This window comes from Somniosus microcephalus, chromosome 6, assembly GCF_052327205.1.
Source record: "Somniosus microcephalus isolate GS21.2 chromosome 6, FLI_Smic_1.0, whole genome shotgun sequence".
Taxonomy (NCBI): domain Eukaryota; kingdom Metazoa; phylum Chordata; class Chondrichthyes; order Squaliformes; family Somniosidae; genus Somniosus; species Somniosus microcephalus.
In genome coordinates, this window is record NC_140992.1 from 237,638,982 (window position 1) to 237,664,532 (window position 25,551).

Genomic DNA, 25,551 nt, shown 5'->3' on the forward strand with positions numbered 1-25,551 from the left:
TGATAGATTAAGTGAACGGGCAAAACTGGCAGATGGAGTTCAATGTGGGAAAGTCCGAGTTTGGATGTAAGAAAGACAGATCAGATTATTTTCTAAATGGCGAGACGCTATGAACTGTGGATGAGGCACAGAGCTAAACCACAGATCACAACGTGAATAGAGTGCAACGTAAACACAGTAGGAAGTTGCCGTGCTCCAGGCACTTCTGGTGCCAAAAATCCAACAGCACGAGCCTAGCCGGAAACAATATAGATGGCACAAATAGAGGTAAATGTATTTGACCTAGTAGCCATTACTGAGACGTAGTTGCAAGGTGACCAAGGTTGGGAGCCAAATATTCCAGGGTACTTCACTTTTAGAAAAGATAGGCAAAATGTAAAATGAGGTAGGGTAAGTCCTGATAATAAAGGATGAGATAAAGGCAGCAGTGAGAAAGGATCTTAGCCCAGAAAATTGGGACGTAGAATCAGTATGGGTGGAGCTAAGAAATAACAAAGGACAGAAAACACTGGTGGGAGTAGTTTATAGACCCGCTAATAGTAATGATAGTGGTGGACAGAGTATATATCAGGAAATTAGAGAAGCAAGTAACAAGAGTAATGCAATAATCGTGGAGGACTTTAATCTTCATATAGGCTGGGAAAACCAAATTGGCAAAAGTAGCTTGGAGGACGAGTTCATGGAGTGTATGCGAGATAGTTTTCTAGAAAAATATGTCGAGGAACAGGCTATTTTAGAGTTAGTATTGTGTAATGAGACAGGGTTGATTAGTAGTCTTATAGTAAAGGATCTTCTGGAGAAGAGCTATTATAATATGTCTGAATTTCATATTAAGTTTGAGAGTGATCTGGTTCAGTCTGAAACTAGGGTCTTAAATTTAAACAAAGCTGATTACAGGAGGTATGAGGGGCGAGTTGGCTAAGGTAGATTGGAAAATTAGATTAAAAGATATGATGGTAGATAAGCAATGGCAAACATTTAAAGAAATAATTCATAATTCTCAATGAATATACACTCTCTTGAGGAATTAAAAACTCCACTGGAAAAGTGGTACAACCATGGCTAACTAGAGAAGTTAAGGATAGTATTAGATTAAAAGAAGAAGCTTACAATGTTGCCAAAGAGTAGTATGTCTGAGGATTGGGAGGGTTTTAAAAATCATCACAGGATGACCAAGTAATTGATAAAGGGAGAAAATAGAATGAGAGTAAACTAGTAAGAAATATGAAAACAGATTGTAAGAGCTTTTACAAGTATGTAAAAAAGAGATTAGCAAAAGTAAATGTGGGTCCCTTAGAGGCAGAGACAGGAGAAATTATAATGGGGAATCAGGAAATGGCAGAGATGTAAAACAAATATTTTGTATCTGTCTTCACAGGAGCTCCGGCCACAGTGCTTAAAGCTCAAACCTATTAATATTTCAACTGGCATGCAGGTACGCCAAAAAACATGGGTCCACACTCTTGAGGATCTCAACTAGTGAAGCAAGAGTCTTTTACCAGATTAAGAAACATTTGTGTCCATAATTTTAACCATTAGTATGTTAATCTACTGAAATTACTATGTTAAATGCTTCGCTGGCTGGTTGAGTCCTGGGAAAATGATTTGGGTCATTAGCCTCAAAACTCAAAGCTACTGTGCTGCTAGAATCCTGTAGCTTTTCAGAAGTTGGAACATTCGCAATGTAGGCTGACACTTCTGTGCAGTACTGTGGGAGTACTGCACCGTCAGAGGTGCCATCTTTCGGATGAGACGTTAAGCCGAGGCCCCGTCTGCCCTCAAAGGTGAATGTAAAAGATCCCATGACACTATTTCAAAGAAGAGCAGAGGAGTTCTCCCCAGTGTCCTGGCCAATATTTATCCCTCAATCAACATCACTAAAAAACAAATTATCTGGTCATTATTCCATTGAGGTTTGTGGGACCTTGCTGTGCGCAAATCGGCTGCCGCATTATCTACATTATTACAACAGTGACTACACTTCAAAAGTACTTCATTAGTTGTAAAGCACTTTGGGATGTCCTGAGCTTGTGAAAGGCACTATAGAAATGCAAGTTCTTTCTTTTCTTTTAATCCCTAAAGCAAGCATCTGGTAAGAAAACTCTTAACTCTGAAGCCAGTGACACATAAAGGAAAGATCCTGTAACAGTATCAGTTTGGAATTCAGAGCTGTGCAATAATCCTAGGCTTTCTAGAATGCTGCTGGTTAGGAACTTTTGTAGATGTCAGAGAGATAGTTTAAGTGTGTTTATTATCTAGAGTTAGACATGAAGGTGCTGTATTCAAAGGGCAATTGTTACTATAGTCAAGCACTTTGCAAACTCTCTGGGTTGAAAGAGACTGCTTTGTATTATTAGGCATTCCTTCGCTCTGAACCTCAGGTACTCTCCTTATACCTATGTGAAAGTACTGCCTGGACATCCACAACTATTTCCTGGTTGCACAGTATGTGGAGGATTAACAAATTCGAAAGAATTATAGTTAAATAACAAAGCTTCAAGCTTTCACTTTTTCTTCACTTCATTGCATGTTGAAACTTGATCAAATATCACATATTAAGCTAACTGCATGTTTGCATGTGATCTGCAATGAAAGATATAAAGTAGAAATGCAAATAATATTTTTAAAAAGTGGGTAAAAGCTATAAAGACAATACAACAGTAATGACACTGAACCCTTGTGTTTCATCTTCTGGCCACTGTTCGGAGCTTCAAGATCTCATGCTTTTAACTAACATAAGTGAACAAACCCAATCTCTTCTCTCTTCTTCCCATTGAAAAGAAACTGCAAACCTCTACATTCATTTTAAATGGTATCAATTCTAAATGAATTCTTTCAGACAAATCAAAAAAGTTTACCAATAAACAGTATTTGAATAAATCCTGGCATAAATCACCTTGCTGACTGGAATCCATAGCTGGCTGCTTGCAGTCCTGAGCTCGATGCCCATTAGCCCCACAGTTGTAGCATGAAATATGCCCATTCTTTTTATGTCCTGATCCATTTGTGCTTCCTAGCATGTTTTGAGTCTGATATACTGCAGTTGTACCGCCTAGGAAATTCTGCATGGGAGGCATGACAAAGCTTGACTGCCCACTTAAGATGGAATCTGGAGTCAAACCACTACTGTAAGCAGGGGGTGGAACAACTGGATAGGGAAAGGCCGTACCGTTATTATATTGGGTGCTGATGTAACCATTGTTACATAAAGGACTGAATGGGAAAATTGGAAACGTTAACACTGAATGCCCTGAAAATGGGCTTTGGAAGTAATTGGCATAGTTAATCGTCACAGGATTTGAACCACAGTTTCCACTGCAGCCACATGAACTGCACACGTTACACCCAGTTTGCTGCTGCTGCTGCTGCATAGGGATATTCATTCCTGAGCCACCACTACCATTATTGCTGTTAATATAACTGTTTTCAGCCACAGATGAGAGGGTCGGGCTGGAGCTAGGGATAGGACAATTTGGCACACTCACAAGGTTTGTGAAGGACACAGAAGGGTGGCTATTGGCGGGTGCATTGTTGTTATTCGTACAGAAAGTGGCAGAGATGGAAGTTACAGGTGAACACTGAATCGTTGAAAAGGCAACTTTGGTGTTAGCTGAATAAGGAACTGCCCTTGAGCTTATTACAGCAGGCGAAACACTTTTTACTTGTACAACACTATTATAGGCAGTTTGTCCCACCAGCATAGGTTCTGTAGGAATGGAGGAGGAGACAAGAAGTTTCATTGGGGGGTGAGAAAGGTTATATGCAGAGTTAGATGTTGCAGTAGTGGAAGAACTGGTGTCCACTCTCAGTATTGATAATGGAGTAGTTTTGGGTGCATTGTCCATGGAGGAAGGAGGTCCAACTTTAGTTCTAATTCCAAAGTTTAAAACATTAGATGGAATTCCACTGTTTTCTGAAACACTTGTAGGTATTTGGGAAGCCTGAAGTGGAGAAGTTGGCATTACATCTACAACCATGGCTCCAAGAGTGCCAAACTTTTTTTCTACTTTGATGCTACTGCCAGGCCCTTCATGAAGTTTGCTTCCAAGATCAACAGATGAACTTGCATGGATTGGAGAAGAAATGCCTGTAATAGGCTTTATATCAAAACTGCCTCTTTCTGGCTTGCGTACTGAATTCAGTATTCGGCTGGGGGCGATGTTTGAAGAGATCACTGGCATGAACTGTACAGTGGAAATGGCTGAAGATACATGGCTGGGATGGGCCAATCCAGTCTCATTTTGCACTGGTGAGACTTGTGCTGTGGGTCTCCACGACCCAGTGTTTAGGTTGCTTAGGTGAGTTGATAACACTGCCGGTTTCTCCTTTATTTGAATGTCCAATATTGTCTCTGCATCTGCAATAGAAGTTACATGAAAATAAACACAACATTCGAAAAGGTGCAATAATTCATTCAGTATAAACTATTTTCAATTAAAATTTGTGAAAGATTGCAGATGTAGCATTTTATAATTACAATTTGTAGCCCACAAAATTATTAAAATTCTCAACATCTCTATTATGACGTATATGAAACAGGTTTTGAAATGGTGGATGCTTGGATTAATATTATTCTGCTTCACTATTTAAGATAACACAATGAATTAATAGTCAAGTAGATAAAAGGATAGATTTTGTGTCCTCGCTTGTGGCGAGCTATCTAGTCCGCTGCAAGAGCAAATTGGAAAACTGCGAGTGTGTTGCCCATAATTTTTTGTCTGTTGTTTTTCAGTGACCACAACTGGATATAGTGCTCAAGGTGTAGTCTCACCAGTGCATTATACCGTTTGATTGTGAGTTCCTCTGATTTGTATTCTATAGTTCTAGCTATAGAGCTCAACATTCTGTTGACTTTGTTGATTGCTGCAGTGTATTGGTTGGACATTTTGAACATTTACTAAGATGTCCTAGGCCTCTTTCAACTTCATCCTTACCTTTAGTGTCAGCCTTGGCACAGTGGTAGCCCCTGAGGCAGAAGGGTGTGGGTTCAAGTCCCACTAACAGAGACTTGAGCATGCAACCTAAGCTAACACTTCATTGCAGTACTGAAGGAGTGCTGCACTGTTGGAGGCGTGACCTTTCGGATGAGATGTTAAACCGAGGCCCAGTCTGCCCTCTTAGTTGGGCGCAAAGATCCTATGGCATTAGTCAATGAAGAGCAGGGTAATTCTCCTGGTGTCCTGGCCATCATTACTACAACAGATTATGTGCTCATTTACTTCATTGTTGTTTGTGGGACATTGCTGTGCCCAAGTTGGCTGCCACATTTCCCTACATTACAACAGTGACTACACTTCAAAAGTGTTTTGGGATGTCCGGAGGTTCTGAAAGGCATTCTTTAATTACAAGTTATTTCTTTTTCTTTCTTTTAAGGCTCTTGCTTCTTCTCTAATTGTCTTTTTACTGTTGAAGTACTTCAAGAACGTTCAACTATTAAGTTCTGTGTGTAACCATGTTTTTTTTTAGGTCTCTTTTTACCCCTATGATCATCTTTTTAAACATGTTTTTTGTCACGGACCCTGACAACATCCAGGCTGTAGTGATAAAGACCTGGACACTAGAACTAGCCATTATCATAACCAAGCTAGTCTGGTGCAGTTATGTCACTGACATCCACCCGACAATGTTGAAAATTGCCCAGAGAAGTCTTATGTATAAAAAGCAAGCTAAATCTAACCCGGCCAATTACCACTCTATCAGCCTCCTCCCAATCATCAACAAAGTGATGCAAGAGCCATTGTGACCCCTACTCATCAATAGTCTGCTGGCCAACACTAAATTTAGGTACCGTCAGAACTACTTGGCTTCTAACCTCATCACAGCCTTTATCCAGGAATGGACGTAAGAGCTGAATGCTAGAGGAGAAGTGACAGTAACTACCCTTGACTTTAAGGCAGCATTTGATTGAGAATGACACAAAAGAGCTCTAGCAAAGACAAGGTCAATGGGGCTCAAGGGAAAACCACTCCAGTGGCTGGAGTCAAAGGAAGATGGTCAAGGTCATTGGAAACCAGTTACTGTAGTCACAGGACGTTGCTGCAGGAGGTCATCAGGGCTGTGTCCTTGGCTCAACCATCTTCTGCTGCTTCAATGATGGCCTTCACTCCATCAAATGATCAGGTGTAGGGCCGTTCACTGGTGACTACAGTGTTCAGCTCCATTCACAACTCCTCTCCTAATGAAACAGCCCATGCTAGCCTACAGCAGGTACTTGGACAACATCCAGGTTTAGGCTGACAAGTAGCACGCAATGTTCCCTTTAAGCTGCGCGGCCACACAGTGCTCTGCAGCTCCCGCGCATCCAGCTTTTAAATAGGAAAAACCGCACATGTGCGGTATTTTGACATTGGTAGCAGGTAACATTAGTGCCAGGTAACATTTGTGCCAGATAAGTGCCAGGTAATGACCGTCTCCAACAAGATTAGACTCAACCACCTTCCCCTGACCTTCAATAGCCTCACCATCAAATCCCTCACAAGCAATATCAAGTCTCCCACTATCAACATTTGAAGATTACCACTGACTGGAGTTTAACTGGACCAACTCTATAAACAACGTGGCTACCACAGTACGGCAGAGGCTGGGTACTGCAATGAATGGCTCAACTCTGACCCCTCAAGGCCTCTCCAACATTTACAAGGCTCAAGTCAAGAGAGTGATGGAATACTCAACACTTCCCTGGATTGGCGAAGCCGCAACAATACTCAAGAAGCGCAACAGCATCCAGGACAGATCAGTTTGCTTAATTGGCACCACTGCTACTAGATTAAATATCCACCCCATTTACCATCAGTGTGGCTGCAGTATGCACCATCAATAGGATGCATGGCAAAAATTCACCGAACATACTATGACATCACCTCCCTGCCCTGCAACCTCTACCATAAAGGACAACTAGCAATATCTTGGGAACACCAAGTTCCCTTCCAAGTCACGCACCAATCTAAATTGGACATATATTGCCATTCTTTCATTGTTGCTGGGTCAAACTCTGGGTATTTCATACCTAACACCACTGTGTGAACATCATCAGCGCAAGGACTACAGCGGTTCAAAGAGAAGGTCTGCCATCATGTTCAGAGGTCATCTAGGGATGGGCAATAAATGCAGCCTTTCCCGCCCCCGCCCCCCGAGTCACCCACAACCCCAGAACAAATAAAAGAAATCCCACCAGGTCACGAAGCAGTCAACTATCAAATCTGGCTCTAAATCACTTGCGCTTTCCCAATTTATATTAAGTTGACTAAAGCCACCTATTAAAAGAACTTTCCTGTTTTTATATACCCTTGCAAAGTGGAAGGCTCATTACTCTGCATCTGGCCCATCCAATACCTGGCATATTCGATTGCTTCGTGACAATACCCTGGATACCAAATGTAATCAATTATCCAGCACTGATGTCCTTCAGATTTACAAAAATATACTGATAAAAATGTCACTCCTTTCCTGAAGGTGATGGGTCATATTTGGGTTCACTCCACAATACTAGCAACCCTCTGGTACCTCACCAATTAACCATTCTACATCTGTAAGCCCAGTTATCAATAGTGAAGCTATTTAACAGTGAAACTCAATCTGGTTTCACTTGATGTCCACACATGTAGCAATTACCAGTGGGAGGCTCAGTAGATTTTCTCCTTCCTTGCCCAATGCACTGATGTTAACAATAGCACTTCTACTGCTTGCCTGGCTGAGATCAGTTACCACAGGCAAGTTTACGGAAAACCAAATCTACAATCAACCAAATTTCCTATTCAGTTGTCAATGGTTTTTGGCTATATGTTCAAGATTTTATTTCCATTTCTGTGTTCAATTTTTTTAAAAATGTCATGGATACCTTAAAGTCAAACAGACAGAGTTATCCTGAATGGAGAAACATCCATCCAAGAATAAAGAAGACAACAATAAGAAAGAAGCAGTTTGTCCTGGTTAAAACGCAGTAACGTCTTTTACATTATGACAAATTAACTGGTTGGAAAATTAAAAATTACCAGAATATTTCCAAGAATTTGATTGTTTAATCATCTTCATACAAGAAAGAGGCAAATTCAGGATCTACACGCAGGACAATAGAATTGCTAATTATAAAATACCAGCAACACTAATCTTCCTTGCATTATATGCAATCTGACACTATTTGCTGGATGATAATGAAATTAAGTGCAGAACAAAATAATATCCATACAATGTCAGTAGTAAAACTAACTAAAGCAATCATCTCTGCTGATATTCTTTACCCTCATTAAGTTCTAGAAACTTGCGTCTGTCATTTTAATCTGCTGATATTCTTTACCCTCATCAAGTTCTAGAAACTTACGTCTGTCATTTTCATCTGCACTATCTGAACTCTCCTCCCTTCCCTGGATTCCTATTGGACTTGATGGTGAACTGGAATATTCAGAGGAAGATCCACTATCTTTAGTTCTTGTGCGACTGTGCTGTTCTACCTCCACTCGGAATTCTGTCAGCAAACAGAAAACAATGAGTCATGAATACACTCGAGTTTAAAATTAAAAGTGCCTATTCAAAACTGTTGTATTGAATTACTCAGCTGTATTGGGCATTTGTATTGGAGCAGAAAAAAAAACACTGGCACATGGTGATATATATTTTAATTAGATAGGAATAGTGAAAAAAATCACTTTTACATTTTATCCCAAATCAGCAGCTGTCAAAGTGAAAACAAACTGTACAAGTAACACAAAATTATTTGATTTTATCCTCATACAGATAAAAAAAGGTGCTAAAGTACGAGCAACAAAATTTTGGACAATTGTTTTCCCCAATAAGTAGAGGAAAGAAATAAAGAGAAATACCAACTTTCACATCCTCAGGCTTCACAGCCAAGGAATTGCTTTTGAAGTACAGTCACTCTTTTTTACACAAATGTGTACACAGTAGTCTCCCACAAATAGCAGACATGTATTTTTTTTTTACAAATGATGGCGATTACGAGATCTTAGTTGTGCTAGAAGAGGATATGGAATAATTGTTGGAGATAACTGTTCAAAATGAATTGATTCTGGAAAAAAAATAGCAAAACTCAAGGTGGATGTCATTAGGCAGGTATCCAAGGCAGTAGAAAGAAGTCAGAGTAGATAATAGAGGCTCTGGCCACAATTTTTCAATCCTACTTAAATATGCAAATTGTCTCATTAGACTGGAAAGTAACCAATGTCGCACCTTTGAACACAAATCAGGAGAAGGATGAACAGGATAACTATAGACCAGTTAGTCTAATGTCAGCTGTGGGTAAACTCTGAGAATTCATTATTCAAGATAATGTAACAGCAAATGTTTTTATAAATATATAAGATAAAGAGAGTGGTAAAGGAGAATGTGGGCCGATTAAAGACAGATGCAGGTGTCACTAAAATAAACAATAAGGAAATGGCAGACGTGTTAAATGAGTACTTTGTATCTGCTTTTATAGTGGAGGGAGAGGACAAAATACCTGTGGTACAAGGGAATCTAAAAATAAGTCAAGGAGAGCTGCTTAGTGGATTTAATGCAAGTAAGAAAATGGCAATGGAGAAAATAATGGGACTTAAGATAGACAAATCTCCAGGACTTGATGATTTCCATCCCAGGGCATTAGTCATAATTCAGGAATCGTGCCCTGGCATTAGAAAATTACAAATGTCACTGTATTAATTAAGAAGGGTGGGAGGGATAAACCAGGTAACTACAGACCTGTCATGTTAAACATCAATTGTGAGGAAATTACTGGAATCTATCATCAGAGACAGAGGGCTGGATATTTACTGGGGCAGGTTGTGCAGGCGGGAGGTGGGCAGAGTTTTAACTCCACAGCGTGCGACCTTTGGCCCTGACAGGTTCCCCGCCCAGACGTCAGCCTGATTGACAGGCTTGGCTTCCAGTCAGGCGGAGAGTACTCCAGAGGAGGCTGCAGGACCAGGTAGGTCTGATCCTCGACCCCGTGAGAGCTTGCAGGGCCGGGAGGAAGCACTCCTGCTCCTCCTGGCCCACTTACCTTCTCCGAGACTATCCTTGCCTCGCTGCACCTACCAGGTTTCCCCAGCAGGTCATGGTAAAACCTGCAAAGCAGGTTAAATCCGAGGCTTTCAGGCTCGTAAAATATTTAAAATGTTAACCCGCCTCCTGGGAGCGGGTTGGCTGCCCGCCCCTTGTCCTGTCTCAGTAACACCCGGAAGTCGGCAGGTTGGGGCTGGCTTCCTGACGCGCTCGTAATTTTTATCCATTTAACCCCCCAACCGCACCCAATCCCACAGGCTCACCCATGTTAAAATTCCGCCCCCCCAGAGTGACTGAGCACTTGGACAAGTATGAGCTGATCAAAGAGAGTCAGCAAGGGTGGTAGCGGCAGGAACCCTCACAACTTTCAAAAAGCATTTAGATGAGCACTTGAAACGCCATAGCATATAAGGCTACGGACCAAGTGCTGGAAAGTGGGATTAGAATAGACAGGGCTTGATGGCCGGCGCGGACACGATGGGCCGAAGGGCCTCTTTCTGTGCTGTATAACTCTATGACTTGTCAAGGGTGGGCTATATCTGACAAATTTAGTTGAATTTTTTTGAGGCGGTCACTAATGAGGTAGAAAAAGGAGTGTCTATGGATGTTATCTATATGGACTTCCAGAAGGCATTCGATAAGGTTCCACAAAAAGATTATTGGCAACAATGAGAGCGCACAGAATCGGAGGTAGCCTTTTGACTTGAGTTGGAAATTGGTTGGGAGGTGTCAGAGAGTGGGGATAAAGTGTATGTACTCAGATTGGCAGGATGCGTCAAGTGTTCCCTAGGGATCTGTTCTGGGGCCTCAACTTTTCACCAAATTTATTAATGACTTGTATGAAGGAATTCAAAGTTGTATCTCCAAGTTTGCAGATGACATTAAATTAGGTGGAACAGTAAGTAGTGCAAATGGGAGCAGGAATTTGCAAAATGACATAAACAGATTAAGTGAGTGGGCAAAACTATGGCAGGTAGACTTTAATGTCAGCAAGTGTGAGGTCATCCACTTTGGCAAAAGATATGGTGAGAAACTAGGAACTGTAGAGGAGCAAAGAGATTTGGGAGTACAAGTACACAAGGGTATCAAGAGATATGGAGCCAAGGCAGGTAAATGGAGTTGAGGTACAGATTAGCTATGATCTAATTGAATGGCAGAGCAGGCTTGAGGAGCTGAATGGCCTTGTCTTGTTCCTGTAAATGGATTTTCAAAAGACATTTGAGAATGTATCTCACAAGAGGCTCGTTAGAAAGAAATCAGGCACATGGTATGAGGAAATGCATCAGCATGGATAAAAAATTAGCTGCAGGACAGGAAACAAAGAGTTACGGTCTTGCTCAGATTAGAGAAGGGTTGGAAGTGGTGTACCTCCGGAGTCAGTGCTGGGTCTACCTTTGTTCTCTGTATATTTATAGATGATTTGGATACGTAAATAGGGAACATTAACTTGAAATTTCCTGGATACACAAAAGTAGGAGGTATAGCAAACAGCAAAGAGGATTTTAAACAACTTCAGGATGTCATAAACAGGCTAGCATAAAGAGCAGACACGTGGCAGATGCAATTTAATCACTGCAGATATCCATTCTACTAAAATCAAAGGCATACACTTATCATAAGAAGCACCACAACACTGATCAAGGCTGAAGTGCCGACGCCTGTCCTGCCCATCACTGACTAATTTCTCGATGGGGCCTTCAACAGGTGTTCGGTCCCTAATGTACACATTTAAGGGACCTAATGCCCATTTTAGGTGACCGCCTCGGGCGCCTAAAAAAGACCCCCCACAAGTTTTGCAGTGGGACCAATGCCTGCACAGATCCACGACTATACCCGATGCATACCAATTTCTACCCCCGAGTGTCATCCTAGCACAGCTTACTTACTCCTGAAACATGTTAAGCTAGCCAGCAATATAGAACCTGAAGAAATGCAAAGCAATGAATGCAGGAGACAGTCCACCCTGGTATATTGTCAAAAGATTTTTGTTTTGTTGATAGAATATAGATTTTGAAGTGTAAATATTTGATTATGACTTTTCTGGTAATTACCTGCAGCAGGATTGCAGCGGATCGAGTGAATAGGACCAAAATGACTTGTTGGCGTAACCCGTGCAATTCCAGCACTGGAAGCAGGTGACTGACCCGCACTGTTGATATTTCTTTTCTCAGACTTCTCTCTGTGGATCACAGTAAAGTTAACTTTGGAATGGAAGAAATATGATGACCTGAAAGTATTACATTTCCAGTTTAATTTAGTTTCAAATTAGGCAGCTGCTTGTCTACGTTTGTGAAGAGAAATTTGTATTTCTTTTTATGCTCCTCTTTTAACATGCACCTTTACCATGCTGAAGAGCTGGGCATGTTTACTTAACTGCACAGCAACCCTAAATTTAGCAGCAGCACAATAAAATAAGTGAGGCAGTACTGCTGCCACTGGAGGGCCCAAGTTCCACCAAAAGATGGGGGGCACGAAATTGGAATCAGTAGCGCCCATTGTTTGGCCGCTACGGGTGCTGTTTGGGTATCAAAATGATGTCCAATGCGCGCACTTGTAGTGCGAATCATGCTGGACGCCATATTGGTGAGAGCACTAGCGCGCGTGCGCAGGTAACGTCCTCTGGAGGTATGCAGAGCAGGCAGATCATGACGTCAATCAGCGTGTGGTGCCTTTTTGGAGCTCAATGCTCTAGCCAATGCCCTCTCTTAAACTTGCACGGCTGAACACGCGTTAAGCAGCAGGAAGAACCGCCTCCACCAACGGTATTTCAATGGATCATCAGCTACTTACAGATTAGTTGCTGGTTGAGTTCTTCCGGCTGTTGGTACGATTCTACAAGTGTTTGATGCTTTCCATAGTTATTTCAAGTTGCGAAAGTCTACAGGGTGTCGTGTGGCAAGTGCTGAAGGACTTTTAACTGATTTTAAGGCTTCTGCACAAACCACTTGCGGCCAGACATGGGTGCATCAGGAGACATTCCCCTTGGAGTACAGCATGACTGGGAGAATGAGCAGAGGCAACTCAGAACAGGACAAGTTGCTAGAAGAGGGAGGAGGATGAGGGGGAGAAGGGCTTTCAGCAGGAGCCCAGGGTGTTCAGGGAGCAATTGTCCTGCCTGATGAACCTCAGTGAGGAACAATGTGCGAGACGTCTGCAGTAAGAACATCCTCACTAAAATCTGCCACCTGCTGCAGCCACAACTGCAACCTCAGAGCAGGGCAAGGACCACATTACCAGTGGCTGTGGAGGTGACTGTGGTGATGAACTTTTATACGTCTGGATCCTTCCATGCTGGAGCTGGAGATATTTGCAACATTTCGCAGTTTGCCGTCCACTGTTGTGTAAAGGAGGTCACCAAGGCCCTCTATTCAAAGAGAGCTGACTACATTCATTCTTTCTTGCCAGAGACCAGCAGGTGGAGCAAGAACACGACTTTGTTGGATTGCAGGCTTCCCTATGGTGCAGGGTGCCATTGACTGTACGCACATCGCTTTGCGGACGCTGCAAGTCAACTCTGCCATATATCATAACCAAAAGGGATTCCACTCCCTCAATGTTCAGCTGGTGTGCAACCGTAGGCAACAAATCATGCAGGTCAATGCCCGGTATTCTGGCAACAGTCATGATGCCTTCATTCTGCAACAGTCCGCTGTGCCATCTGCATTTGGGCAACAATGGCTATCCGCTGATGACATGGCACATGACTCCAGTGCGCAACCCACGCACAGCATGCATACAATGAAAGCCATGCTGCTACATGAAATGTGATAGAGCAGACCATTGGCGTACTGAAACAATGCTTTCACTGCCTGGACCGGCCTAGAGGAGCACTGCAGTACTTGGCAGAGTGGGTATCAAGATTCGTGTTGGTCTGCTGCATGCTGCACAGTCTCGCCATCATGAGGGCATAGCCCTTCCCACCAGTTATACAGCAAGCAGCTGAGGAGCATGAGGAAGAGTAAGAGGAAGAGGAATTGAGGAGGCAATCTAGACAGCCCCTTTCTGCCCGGGCTGTCCGTGAATAACTAAGTTGGGTGCGATACCAGCAACCGCAACCTCAATTTGCCATTCACCAACAGTCCCACACCTTACCTTCACTGTCATTAACCATCACAGCGTCCGCTTGGCCACAATGCAAAAATAAAAGCCAACACAAAATAAACATTCCAAACTAAATTTAAAAATCAAATCATGCCATATTGCATACAAACGTAAACTAATTACCCTTGTGCATTTCCTTAGTGCCTGTCTTCCGTCTGCCTTTGCCTGTCCAAGTGCTCCTACGCAGTGCTACCCCAGTGGCTGCAGCATGGCTTGTGGAAGGCTGCTCACTTTCAGTGGCGGACACTGCAGATGGCCTTGGAGGATGACCTTGAGCAGCTCTGGGCCTAGAAGGCCCGGCTGCAGGCTGCACCATCTCGACATGGGCGGCAGCAGTCTGGGCTGACAGGCAACAGCAAGGGCACTGCGGAGTGGCAGTGGTGGGAGAATGAATGCTATCATCCTGAGAGTGGACAGCAGGTTTGTGCTCCATCTGGGCAGTGGCACAGCAATCCTAGTAATCTGTTGGAGGCTCTTCTGATCTCCCCCCAACACCCCCGCACCACCCCCCTCCAATCTCCCCTACAAGGCCCCCAATCTTCTCCCCACCGCCCCCTCTCCGAGACCTCCGATCTCCTCCACCACCAACCCTTTCGACCACCCCCGGGCCTCCGATCCCTCCCTCCCTCCTCTCTGCTCCGTGGCTGCGGCCTGGTGCCAAAGGCCTACCTGCCCGACAGCCAGCCAGCCTCCGTGGCTGCGGCCAGGAAACGGAGACAAAAAATGTTATTCAGATCATGCCGCTAAATCCGCCTCCGAGCTAATATCAGCGCCGAAGTCACAAATCATGACTTAAAAACAGCTGCTCATGTGCTTACACGTGCAGTTTTTATGCCATCTCAATATATATGGAACCGACCCTACATATAAAAATGCTGCTGCAGGTTCCACATCAATGAGGCTTCGAGTTAATATTGTTAATAAAAAACACCATCAGACACACCATACTGTAACTGCTTATATTAAAGACCAGAGTGGGATAATCCACTCAGTGTTTTCCCTTTTTATTACTCTGAGGAAGAACCCAGCACTTGCTGGGGATTCTCTCAACTCGATTGAGATCAGGGACTCACACTGCAGAGAATTGCATGCCTGAATCCCTGGCCTACAAATCCACAATGCAATAGATTTGTGTACCAAACTACGGGACCACCAGGCAGTTGCTTTTATAATAACTTCACATTTTCAACTGCTACTTTTGGGACAATAGCACCATGAAAATTTAAAAAAATTACTGGATGTTTTAAAATCTTTTGCAACTTCAGGATGACAATTCACTGTTGTATTACAGGGTGGCTTGGCTTATGGCAAGATGGTAGTCTTGTAACTTTAGCAATGAGTCATGTTTTTCAGACTAAATATATCCTGAAAATTATGGTACTTGGGTTCCTCCAAATATTGTGCATCTCCGCATACATTGCATGAATACGCATGCTAATGCAATAGCAAGCCAGCATGGAAATAACTTCTAACCTGATAAATAAAAAGTAATACACGTAAAACTGGACAAATAAAACATTTTTATACAGAGTACACACATCACTCCATATTCATAAATTACATGCAATACTTCCTTCCAACACATATATTCAGAAATACAATGAAAAATAAAATGCAACAACTTCGCACATGGTCACAAATGTTTCTTACAAATTGGTAAAAAAAATGATATTAATGCTCAGTGAGACCTGTGGGATTGAGTTTTATGCATGCAATACAATGTTGTCCCTAAAGAGGGAGCAAAGGATCTAAATTAAGGCAATGGAAGGGAAACGGTTTATTAACTTAGCAAATCAAAATTAAACCGAGAATAATTTTCTTGGGCCATGATTTTGGATAACATTATAAAATCTATTCCAGAGTAATTTAAAATATAGCAGACCAACTAATTTCAATCCAGAAGTTATACAATTCAAAAAGTGACTACGCTACAAATGGCTGAGGTTAATCTGTTGCAAATCCAATACCCACCCATCCCCTAAGAATTTTCTTTAAAATCAATTTAAAATAAAAACTCTCTCTTTACATTTTATCAGTTTTGTCCTTTATTGTACTTCACCTATTCTATAAATGTATACATGCCATTTCCTAGCCAAGACAGGCAGCCAGGTAACCTTCTTCCCACCTGATAAAGCCCCATTTGGTAAAGATTGAGCAGATGTGACTGCGCTCCCCTCCTATTTCTCTATCCACTGTTGTGGAGAGATGTCTAGTGTCACTTTACATCTCTCTATCAGAACAACAGAAGTCATAAACTTAGTGAGAATTGCTGGGTAAATGTTTATATTCATGTGATAGAAGAATGAAAAAGGTTCATCCAAATTAAAAAAAAATCAGTAATCAGGTCCTCAAGAACAGCAATAAAAATTAAACCAATATTTTATACAACTACCAAAATAGCAGTTAAGCATCACCATAACTCAAATTAAATAGGAATGATTGTATGCTGCCAAATTGTCAGCATAATTAATAGATCAGAGAGTTGTGAATCTTTGAGTAGAGTCTATGATTATACACACATCTCTACATTAAATTCATAATGTTCTTATAAAATCAACAATTTAAAAAGACCTACTTTTCAAGTTCTAATTGCATCTTCAGCTTTTTCTTCGCTCCTAAAGTGAGTGTTTCAAATTTGTTCAGATCTTCTTCAGTAAGACTGAGGAACTACAAAAAAAACTCAGCTGTTAATCTAATTGGAAATACAAAATTAATCTAAAATTTAATTTTTAACTATCACTTAACAGGTCAAAGTTGTGATATTAAATACATGCATTTTAGAATTGTTACAGCAAGGTCACTTATCAGAAAGGTTTGTTTCAAAGACTGGTTTCATTTTTGTAGGGAACACTGAAGTCCACAGCTTTGTATTGTCCTTAGAAATGGTCTTTAAATACCATGGCTGTGCCCTGCTTATCTAGCCCGCTCTTCAAGAAAGGTTCAATTTCCAGATATAAATAACATATACTGCTGTCAATTCACAGGGGAAACGACTTCCAAAAACTGCTTTTTTAAGAAATTCACACCCTATGCAGTCAGAATATTTTCCTCACTCAGCTGCAAGTGAAGTATCATTGTGGACGGTCCCTCTCGCTCTTTAAACTAGAAGAGCCAGCAATAGCAAGAGCTAGTAACCCCAGACCATGCGAGAAAGAGAAATGAGAGAAAGGCTGGGAGGGAGCTTAGTACGTGGGAGTTGAATCTCTTTCAAAGATTGAGGAAGACTATAAGTAATCTAACAGGATTTCTAATTTATTCAAACCCCACATACAAATATGATCATATCCAGGGTCTGTAGGGTTTATTGATAAATACTCAAAGGCAGAATTTTGAAACTGTACTTATATTGACAAATTATGTTGAAAAGAATACAAATGAAAAACTAAAAGAAATATTCTCACCAGGAGCTCACCATAAACTCAAGTCTGATTTTTAAAATCTCCACTGTACCAGAAAGTCATGACCAGAGGTTCCCCATGCACTTACTTCCTTTTTCTAGGTGAAATGCACGCCCAACTTTTACTTCATTTTATGCTGATTTTAATTGAACAAAATAGAGATCGGAAACACCCAAGATATGAAATTAATTGAAACTGGAAAAATCGCGAAAAATAATGACCAAGCCACTCAAAACCAGCAAGAACCAGATAGTCTAATAATACCACAGGAATGTTAAAGCTGAACAGAAATCAATGGACAAATTCTGAAAGAAGCAGATTTTCAGGCCACCTTAAAGCACAGCTGTGTCAAAGCAGTTATTCTCCTGACCTGTCAAGATTGTAACCCTTCCTGAAAGCATGCATACTGTTCCTCTGTGCCTTTTCCCAAATAGAATGAGCTTTCACTTCTCTCAATAGGAATTCTCTTTGAAGTTCTGCAAAATAGCCACTGGATTTGGGCAACTCAGCTGAAGCAATCATGTAAGTAGCTTCTTCTTTAGATCGACAGGATTTATAGATCAGTGTCCTGTACTGCCTAGCAAGGAGTGACATGAGGAAATACACTCCACTACCTATATTTGTTACCCTCTGTTTAATAACTGGTTTATATTGGATTGTTATCTGTTGACCACACTTAGAAGACAATGTGCAAATCCACATGTGGGTTTATAAAGAGCTTTCTGTCCAGATCTGCAGGATTTATACATCTGTGCCCCATATCTCCTTGTCTTATGATACATTCACTTAACAGCAGAATCTCAGTAAAGCTATGTTTATGCAAAGGGACATTAATACCTAAATTACAAGCAAACACAATTTAACATCAATGTTGTTACTGCACACCAGTCCAACCTATTTGTTGGAAGAGCACCAGTTCCAGTGGTGATATTTTTGTCTCCTTTTCTTTTTAATTGATTCATCAGAATCCGTTATTCACAAGGTGAAGATTAAGAGCAGAACCAGCAGAAGAGAAAAAAAATCAAATGCATGTGCAGCTAGCTACAGCAAACTACTACAAGTTAACCCTGAATAACATTCATAGCTGGAGAAGCTTGTAACTTTGGACCATTTACCCTCTGGGAGTGAAAAAGGAGATCAGATGACCAGAGACATTTAGAGGAGGAAAAAAATACTCCCAGCATTCCTGTAAAAAATGTATTTGAAACCCTGTGAGAGTGTGCCAAGTGCTGAAGAGTACTGTACTGTATATGGACTGTGGGTTCTACCAATGCTGACATTTCAGATCACATAGGATTAGTCCAAAGTGCTGCTTAATGAAGCAATTAATGAAGAGATTATTCGAGTGCTGGCACACAATAATATGATTCAGATTATTCTGATAGGCAGTGGACCGTGCTGCAATTCAGAGATTATTCTGGGGTATGTGTCAAAAGATTTCCGTTGTAACACCCAAGCAACCAGAACAAGCAGAAGGGAATGTAGTGTCTTCTGAGACTAGCCTGGAGGTTCTCAAGAGATTAGAAAAGGGTGACTCACAGGCAAAGATCATAGCGGAGTATGGTGCGTGAAGAGACCATCATATCAGACTTGAAGAGGAAATACAGCAAAATACAGAAATAGCGCCGTAAAATTGTCACAAGGAACTTTTGCCACCTGTACCAAAATGCACAGCTGGGCAAGGTACTTTTTCTATGCACCCATTAGTGTCTCCTTCCCACAGGAGAATGTACTGGACCTCAACAAACCATTGAATACAGGTGCAAAATTTACAGCAAGCTCAGCATGGTTGGATAGTGGGGAAAAGCACCATGGCGTAAGAAAGATGTCCATCTGTAGGGATAAACTGATTTAAGCATTATGGGCTCCTTCAGTGAGAAATCCAAGAAAATAACTTGAAGAAAACCTCACCCAGAATGTATACAGCTGTGATGAGATGAAAATTTGTGGTGCTTCCAAACTTTCAGTGTATCAAATGGATCCTGGTCCTGTTCACTTTGCAAGGGTGGTGTCTTATTAGAACTCTCTCGGCTTGCTTATCTTCCATTCTGGACAGTGTTCACTTTCCTCCCTCTACCAATTTTCTCTCCTCCTTTCCTTATCGCCAGCGACCGGGAAATTGGAGTGCTAAATCAAGCGCTACACAACTCTCTTAGGGCGCTAACATCGGGGAGCGGGACGCTACCTCAGAGCGCTACTCAACCTCAGGCGATGTCAATTACCTTGTACTCAGACATACTGGCGTCTTCCAGTTCTTAAAAGGGGAGGGTCCATCATGCTGCACAGCTGCACCCTGCTCATTGCTGCGTTTGACCTGGGCCTGCAAGGAGGTGCAAATCTTCACCAAAGATTATCATGGCTACACAGAGGCCCAGGGAGAGAGCTCGCCATTTTAGCGACCAGGCATTGGTGGCTCTGGTTGTCACTGTGGAACGCTGACGGGCAGTGCTGTTTCCAGACACTGGCAGGAGGCAATTGCCCTGGGAGTTTACAAGGGTGTGGAGGGAGTTTGCCCACTATGTTTCATCCAGGAGCCTGATCCAAAGGACTCCCATGCAGTGCCGCAAGAAGTTCAACGACCTCACTCGGGTGGTCAGGGTGAGTAGATGCTTGAAATATCGCCACATCCCACCATCTCAACCTCACTCTGTGCACAGACGGTGTAAACTGCAAATCCCCAACATTCACCCAACAACTATGCCCATCTACTAAAAGTCACATCCACATCCCACACCCTGCAGACATTAACGGCTATTCAACTATGGTAGGCACATCTGCCTAACACATGGCTGCACACTCACTCACACGCTGTTCTTTCTCTTGCAGGCCAAGCTTTCAAATAACCGGAGGGAACAACAACGCACGGGAGGTCAGGCGGAGCTGTACCCCCTCACACAGCTGGAGGAGCGAGTTCACAGACTCATCGCGAGTCATGTCGTGGGCACTGTGGCAGTTGGAGAGGTCGACCCCCTTGGGGACAGCAACGGTATGTTCATCATCTCTCTTTCCTCTCTCATACCACTTCCCCCTCACAACACCAGCCTTTCCCACTTTCCATCTAACTACACTGTCTCCATTCCTTGCTCTCTTCCTGCCCCCATGTTAAAGCCACTCTTGTACCTTCCTGTTTTCAGATAGTGAGCCATCAGCTGACCAGCCTGTCCCTCAGCCTCCCAGTGGCAGCGACGCGGGAGAGTAGGAGGAACACGAAGCCAGCGTCTCACCGCCTGCGTCTCCAGAGAGCAAAACATCCGATACTGGGGCCACTGGAGGGGAGTAGGGGATTTGGATCTGATGTGGGTGAAGCTCCGGGACCCAGCAGGCTGCAGCAATGCCATGGGGGGGAAGGGAAGCTCGGGGGCCATCTCCCCGGAGGGTAAGTGCGTGCACGAGTTCTGCTGCATAGGACTCGGGTGAGGACCACATTATCGCGGCAATGAATACACAGACGATGAGCATGCATACGGAGCTCATGGGTGCAATGGCAAGGGTGCCCAAGAGCATGGATGCACTGACTAGGAGCATGGAGGAATCCGCTGCCAGCACAGCTGTCATCTGTTCGCAAACCCGTGAACCCATCCTTGCCTCGTTGCAGAGGATGGCTGAATTGCAGAGAAACCGTGGGGACCCAGACCCCATGCCGCGTGTAATGGGTGAGGTGGCAGCATCTATTGCAGCACAGGCCAAGGCAACGCAATGGCTTAATGCTGGAATTGAGTCATTGGTTGCTGCCATCCAATCTCAGACTGCTCGCATGCAGTCTCAGATTGATGCCACACCTGCGCTGGCTGCTGCCACCTCACGGTGCCGCAGCAGGCCAGCAATCTGTGCTCGAGCAGATTGCTCTGGATGCTGAGGTTCTGCCCTGGGGGAGTGGCAGTGTGTTGGTCGAGCAGGAAGGTGCTGTCCTCTCTCAGGGTGACATTTTTTTATTGAAACGTTACAAATTTCCTCATATTACTTATTGGAGCTTTGCCCGGTAATAGGGGCTGCGGGATGGCTTTAATGGTGTGCTTGTTGATCTCAAAAGTCATCTTCTCTGTCATTCATCAGAAGCGGTGTCTTATGAGGCGTTCACGAATGGCCCTTGCAGAAGCAACATTGAGCACCTCCCTCCCACGTTGTTGTTGCTCATCCTCCTCCTCCTCCTCTATCTCTTCCTCCTCTTGAGGCGGTCCACCAATCCCTGGTGGCAATGGCTGGGTCCTCAGAATTGCGAAGTTGTGAAGCATGCAGCACACAACAATGAAAACCGATACTCGATTGGGGAAGTACACTGCAGGACTCCTCCAGAGTGGTCAAGACACCGGAACCGTTGCTTCAGCATGCTGATAGTCTGCTCAATCATGTTCCGAGTGGCGCTATGGTTCTCATTGTATGCAAGCTCAGCAGGAGTGTTGGGGTTACGGAGAGGTGTCATCAGTCTGGTGCAGAGTGGATAACCCTTGTCCCTGAGGAGCCAGCCACGAGTTTGATGCGGTGGTTGAAACAGGTCTAGGACACCAGTCTGGCGCAGGATGAATGCATCGTGGCTGCTGCCAGGAAAGCGGGCATTGACGACAAGGATGCGCTGTCTGTGGTCGCAAACCAACTGGACATTGAGAGAATGGAAGCCTTTGCGGTTGCGGAAAACCTCTGTATTTTCATGAGGTGCCCGCAATGCCACGTGCGTGCAGTCAATGGCGCCCTGAACCATGGGGAAGGCCGCTATCCTAGCGAAACCACATGCACGTTCATGCTGTTTGTCTCGGGTCATGGGAAACAAGATGTACTCCCTTCTCCTTTTGTATAGAGCATTTGTGACCTCCCGGATGCAACAATGGGCGGCGAACTGGGAGATGTTCGCAATATCCCCTGTTGAAGCCTGGAAGGAGCCGCTGGCGTCGAAATTGAGAGCCACCGTCACCTTCACTGCCACCAACAGAGACGTCCTGGTCCTGAGCTGAGGCTGGAGCTCTGGCTGCAGGAGGTGGCAGAGCTCTGTGTCCACCTCCTTGCTGAAGCAGAGCCTTCTAAAACACTGCTCCTCTGACAGATGGATATATGAGAATTGCTCCTGGAATACCCTGGGAGGGTAAGGTCTCCTGTGCAGAGCCCTGTTGGCCCTCCTCCCTCTGGCCACGTTTTCCACTCTCTCTCTCTCTCCGCCTCCGACGGTGAAGCTGGAGGACGAGGCCCTGTGCTAGTACAGCCCCATTTAATCTTCTAAATGTGGTAATAATAAAGCTGACAGAAATAGGAACCTGAAAAGTCTTGCTGAGGAATAAAACTCCTTGTTGGATAGCGTTAAATGTCTCCAGACGCCTCTCTCAACCTGCGTATGCAGAATCTTTTGCCGACAGGAAAAAGCAGGAAGCGCACGCCTTTAAATAGTGCTCCCCAGCTCCCAGTCGACTGCAAACCGTCCCTCTCTACCTGTCGTTCCTAGCGCCAGACGCTGAGGCAGGGGGCGAGAATCAATTTCTGGTCTGGGATGCTACCGGGCCGATGCACAGGAGATCGTGGCGGTAGTGTTTAGTGCCACTGCAAACCACCACGTCAATTTCGCAGGCGGCGCTAAAATTGCCACGCTTGGGCGGTAAGTCATTAGAGCCCCCGGAGGCGCTAACCAACCAAATTTTCCCCCCTAGGAGATTGGGACTCTGGGATGTTTCCAGTCTGTATGGCTCAACTATACATTGGATAAACTTGTTCAGCCATCAAGAGAGTGTATATTCACCTCTTTAAAAAAAATCAGATTGAAGGTCCCAGTTCTAAAAGCGCAATTCATGGAGATGATACATCAATAAAACCATCATGAATCACTTGGTAACATTTTAGTCGATGAAAATGACTCTTTGATGAGGCACGGACAAACTCCACACCCTAAATTAGGCCTCGGTGGAATGCAACATATTGGTGATAAAAGTTACTAGAGAAGCATCTTTAAAATAATTATAATTCTTAAAGGGTGGTGCAAACATAGACCAACTCACGATCTTTGAGATAAAGCAAAATTAAATATTTTGGTGATGCAGTTTAACCTAAAATAGCCTAATCTTTTTGGTATTGACTTAAGCTAAGATAACAGCACAACAAGCAAGTTGTGACCACCATCTGGATGAGGACGAGAAGAGGATGAAATAAAAATGAGGAAGAAGATGAAGGGGAAGAGACAGGAAATACTTTTCACTTGGAAAAATAGTGCCAGGAGAAAGAGAGTTTGGTCTTGTTCTACTGCTCTTAAACAACACAGAAAAGGTGAGGATAATGTAGCTTCATGGGGTTACAATGAGAAAAGTTCTTAAGAAATACCATCTCTTGATTTTCTCCTATTGTAAGGTACAAAAAAGATAAAATTATTAAGAAGTAATTATTCCCTTGATAGGGAAGGGAAGTTCAGTTTTTTGTTCATCCCTATTCTGCAGATAGTAAAGTATGGCAGGGAGGCTGCAGCACTAGAATGCCCGAGGAGAATGACCTTCTACTTCTTAATTCCACAACTTCCAGAAAACAAAACAAGCTCCCAGCTTTGCATAGCTTAAATAAAGATGAAATTGCAACACATGAAGTTTAAGTAGAATTAGTTTCATTCAACTAAGTTTGTCAAACTCTGCGGTAACAAGTTAAAGTGTTTAATTTCATTCAAATGTTGTGCTCCATTTTAAACAACCTGGATGACACTGTGCTGAAATATAGTTAAATTCTTGGGCACAAAATCAGAGGTGCTGGAGGCTCATAATTTCCTGCAAAACAAAAAACTGTCCTTTTCACTCCAAGTCCCATTCATCTGAAGATATACTTGTTTCCTCTCAGAACATCTGGTATGTTTGGCCTGAGGATAACATGGTTCGTCACAGGTTTTTACCTCACTCCTATTAGCTCCAGCTCTATTCATGGTGCTGTATTCATCTACTGAGTCTTCCATTATAGAAGCATCTGTGAGCTTTTGGCCATGAGTTACCTCGCAATACTCAAGTACTCAGAAACACTTATTGCAGTAATCTGTTGCCAATACTGGGGATGTTCACACCAGAGATACCAGACTATTGACACTCTTGTTTGTTGTAATCAATACCCATGCTACTGACTCCTGTACTTTCATCAAGCATCTTTACTATCTATCCAGCAACTTCAATTCTTTACTAACTGGTCTACCCAAAGAGACTGTTGGTTCCATAGTACTGCTTTGCTTTGATGCTGCTATTCCTCCTTATTTTCTGTTGACTGCAGCAGTGAAGGTGGTTAAATTATTGCCTTTAGTAATGGACATGGTATTGATATTCTCGGTCTTCACTTGTTAGCTTCTCCACACACAAATGAAAACTGAAATCCTGCTCTGAACAGTTGCTGCAGGGACCTGGCACTGAACAGCTAAGACAGATAAAACCTAAATCAACTTCTCATGATAATCAACAACAACAACAACTTGCATTTACATAGCATATTTAACATAGTAAAACGTTCCAAGGTGCTTCACAGGCACGATAATCAGGCCAAGATTTGACATCAAGCCACATAAGGAGATATTAGGACAGATGCCCAAAAGCTTGGTCAAAGAGGTACGTTTTAAAGAGCGTCTTAAAGGAGGCGAGAGAGATAGTGAGGCAGAGATGTTCAAGAAGGGAATTCCAGAGCTTAGGGCCTAGGCAGCTGAAGGCACAGTCACCAATGGTGGAGCGATTAAAATCGGGGTGCACAAGAGGCCAGAATTGGAAGAGCGTAGAGTTCTCGAAGGCTTGTAGGGATGGAGGAGGCTATAAAGATAGGGAGGGGCGAGGCCATGGAGGGATTTGAAAATAAGGATTAAAAAAAAACTCAGCAGAAGTTTCTGGAATACTGACTCAGAAACTATGGTTGAAACAGACACGCAAATTATAACACACAATATGCCTGTCAGGAGAGGAAAACATTATACAAAAAGCCCACTTAGAGCCCTCAAGGTTGCTGATTCTTTCAGCACACGTTCATTTAAGAGACCCGGGGGGTAAAAATTCGGTTGCTTTGTGCCTCCCGTTAGCGCCCTCGCTAACGGGGTGCAAAGCAACTGGCGCCCAGGTGTGATGCAGCCAACGTC

At 43.2% G+C, this 25,551-nt stretch overlaps 1 protein-coding gene across 2 annotated transcripts in view; it reads right to left on the reverse strand.

Moving 5' to 3' along the window:
* zcchc14 (zinc finger, CCHC domain containing 14) overlaps positions 1–25,551 on the reverse strand; it is a 126,372-nt gene that overhangs the window by 13,608 nt on the left and 87,213 nt on the right. The window contains exons 9-12 of one of the 2 annotated variants that reach the window (XM_085991589.1): positions 16,673–16,764; positions 12,048–12,175; positions 8,318–8,461; positions 2,897–4,357 (exon numbers count right to left, since the gene is read on the reverse strand). In XM_085991589.1, coding sequence (XP_085847715.1) covers positions 2,897–4,357; positions 8,318–8,461; positions 12,048–12,175; positions 16,673–16,764 — 1,825 coding nt within the window. The remainder of the gene's footprint in view (positions 1–2,896; positions 4,358–8,317; positions 8,462–12,047; positions 12,176–16,672; positions 16,765–25,551) is intronic. The other variant, XM_085991590.1, reaches the window with a different exon arrangement.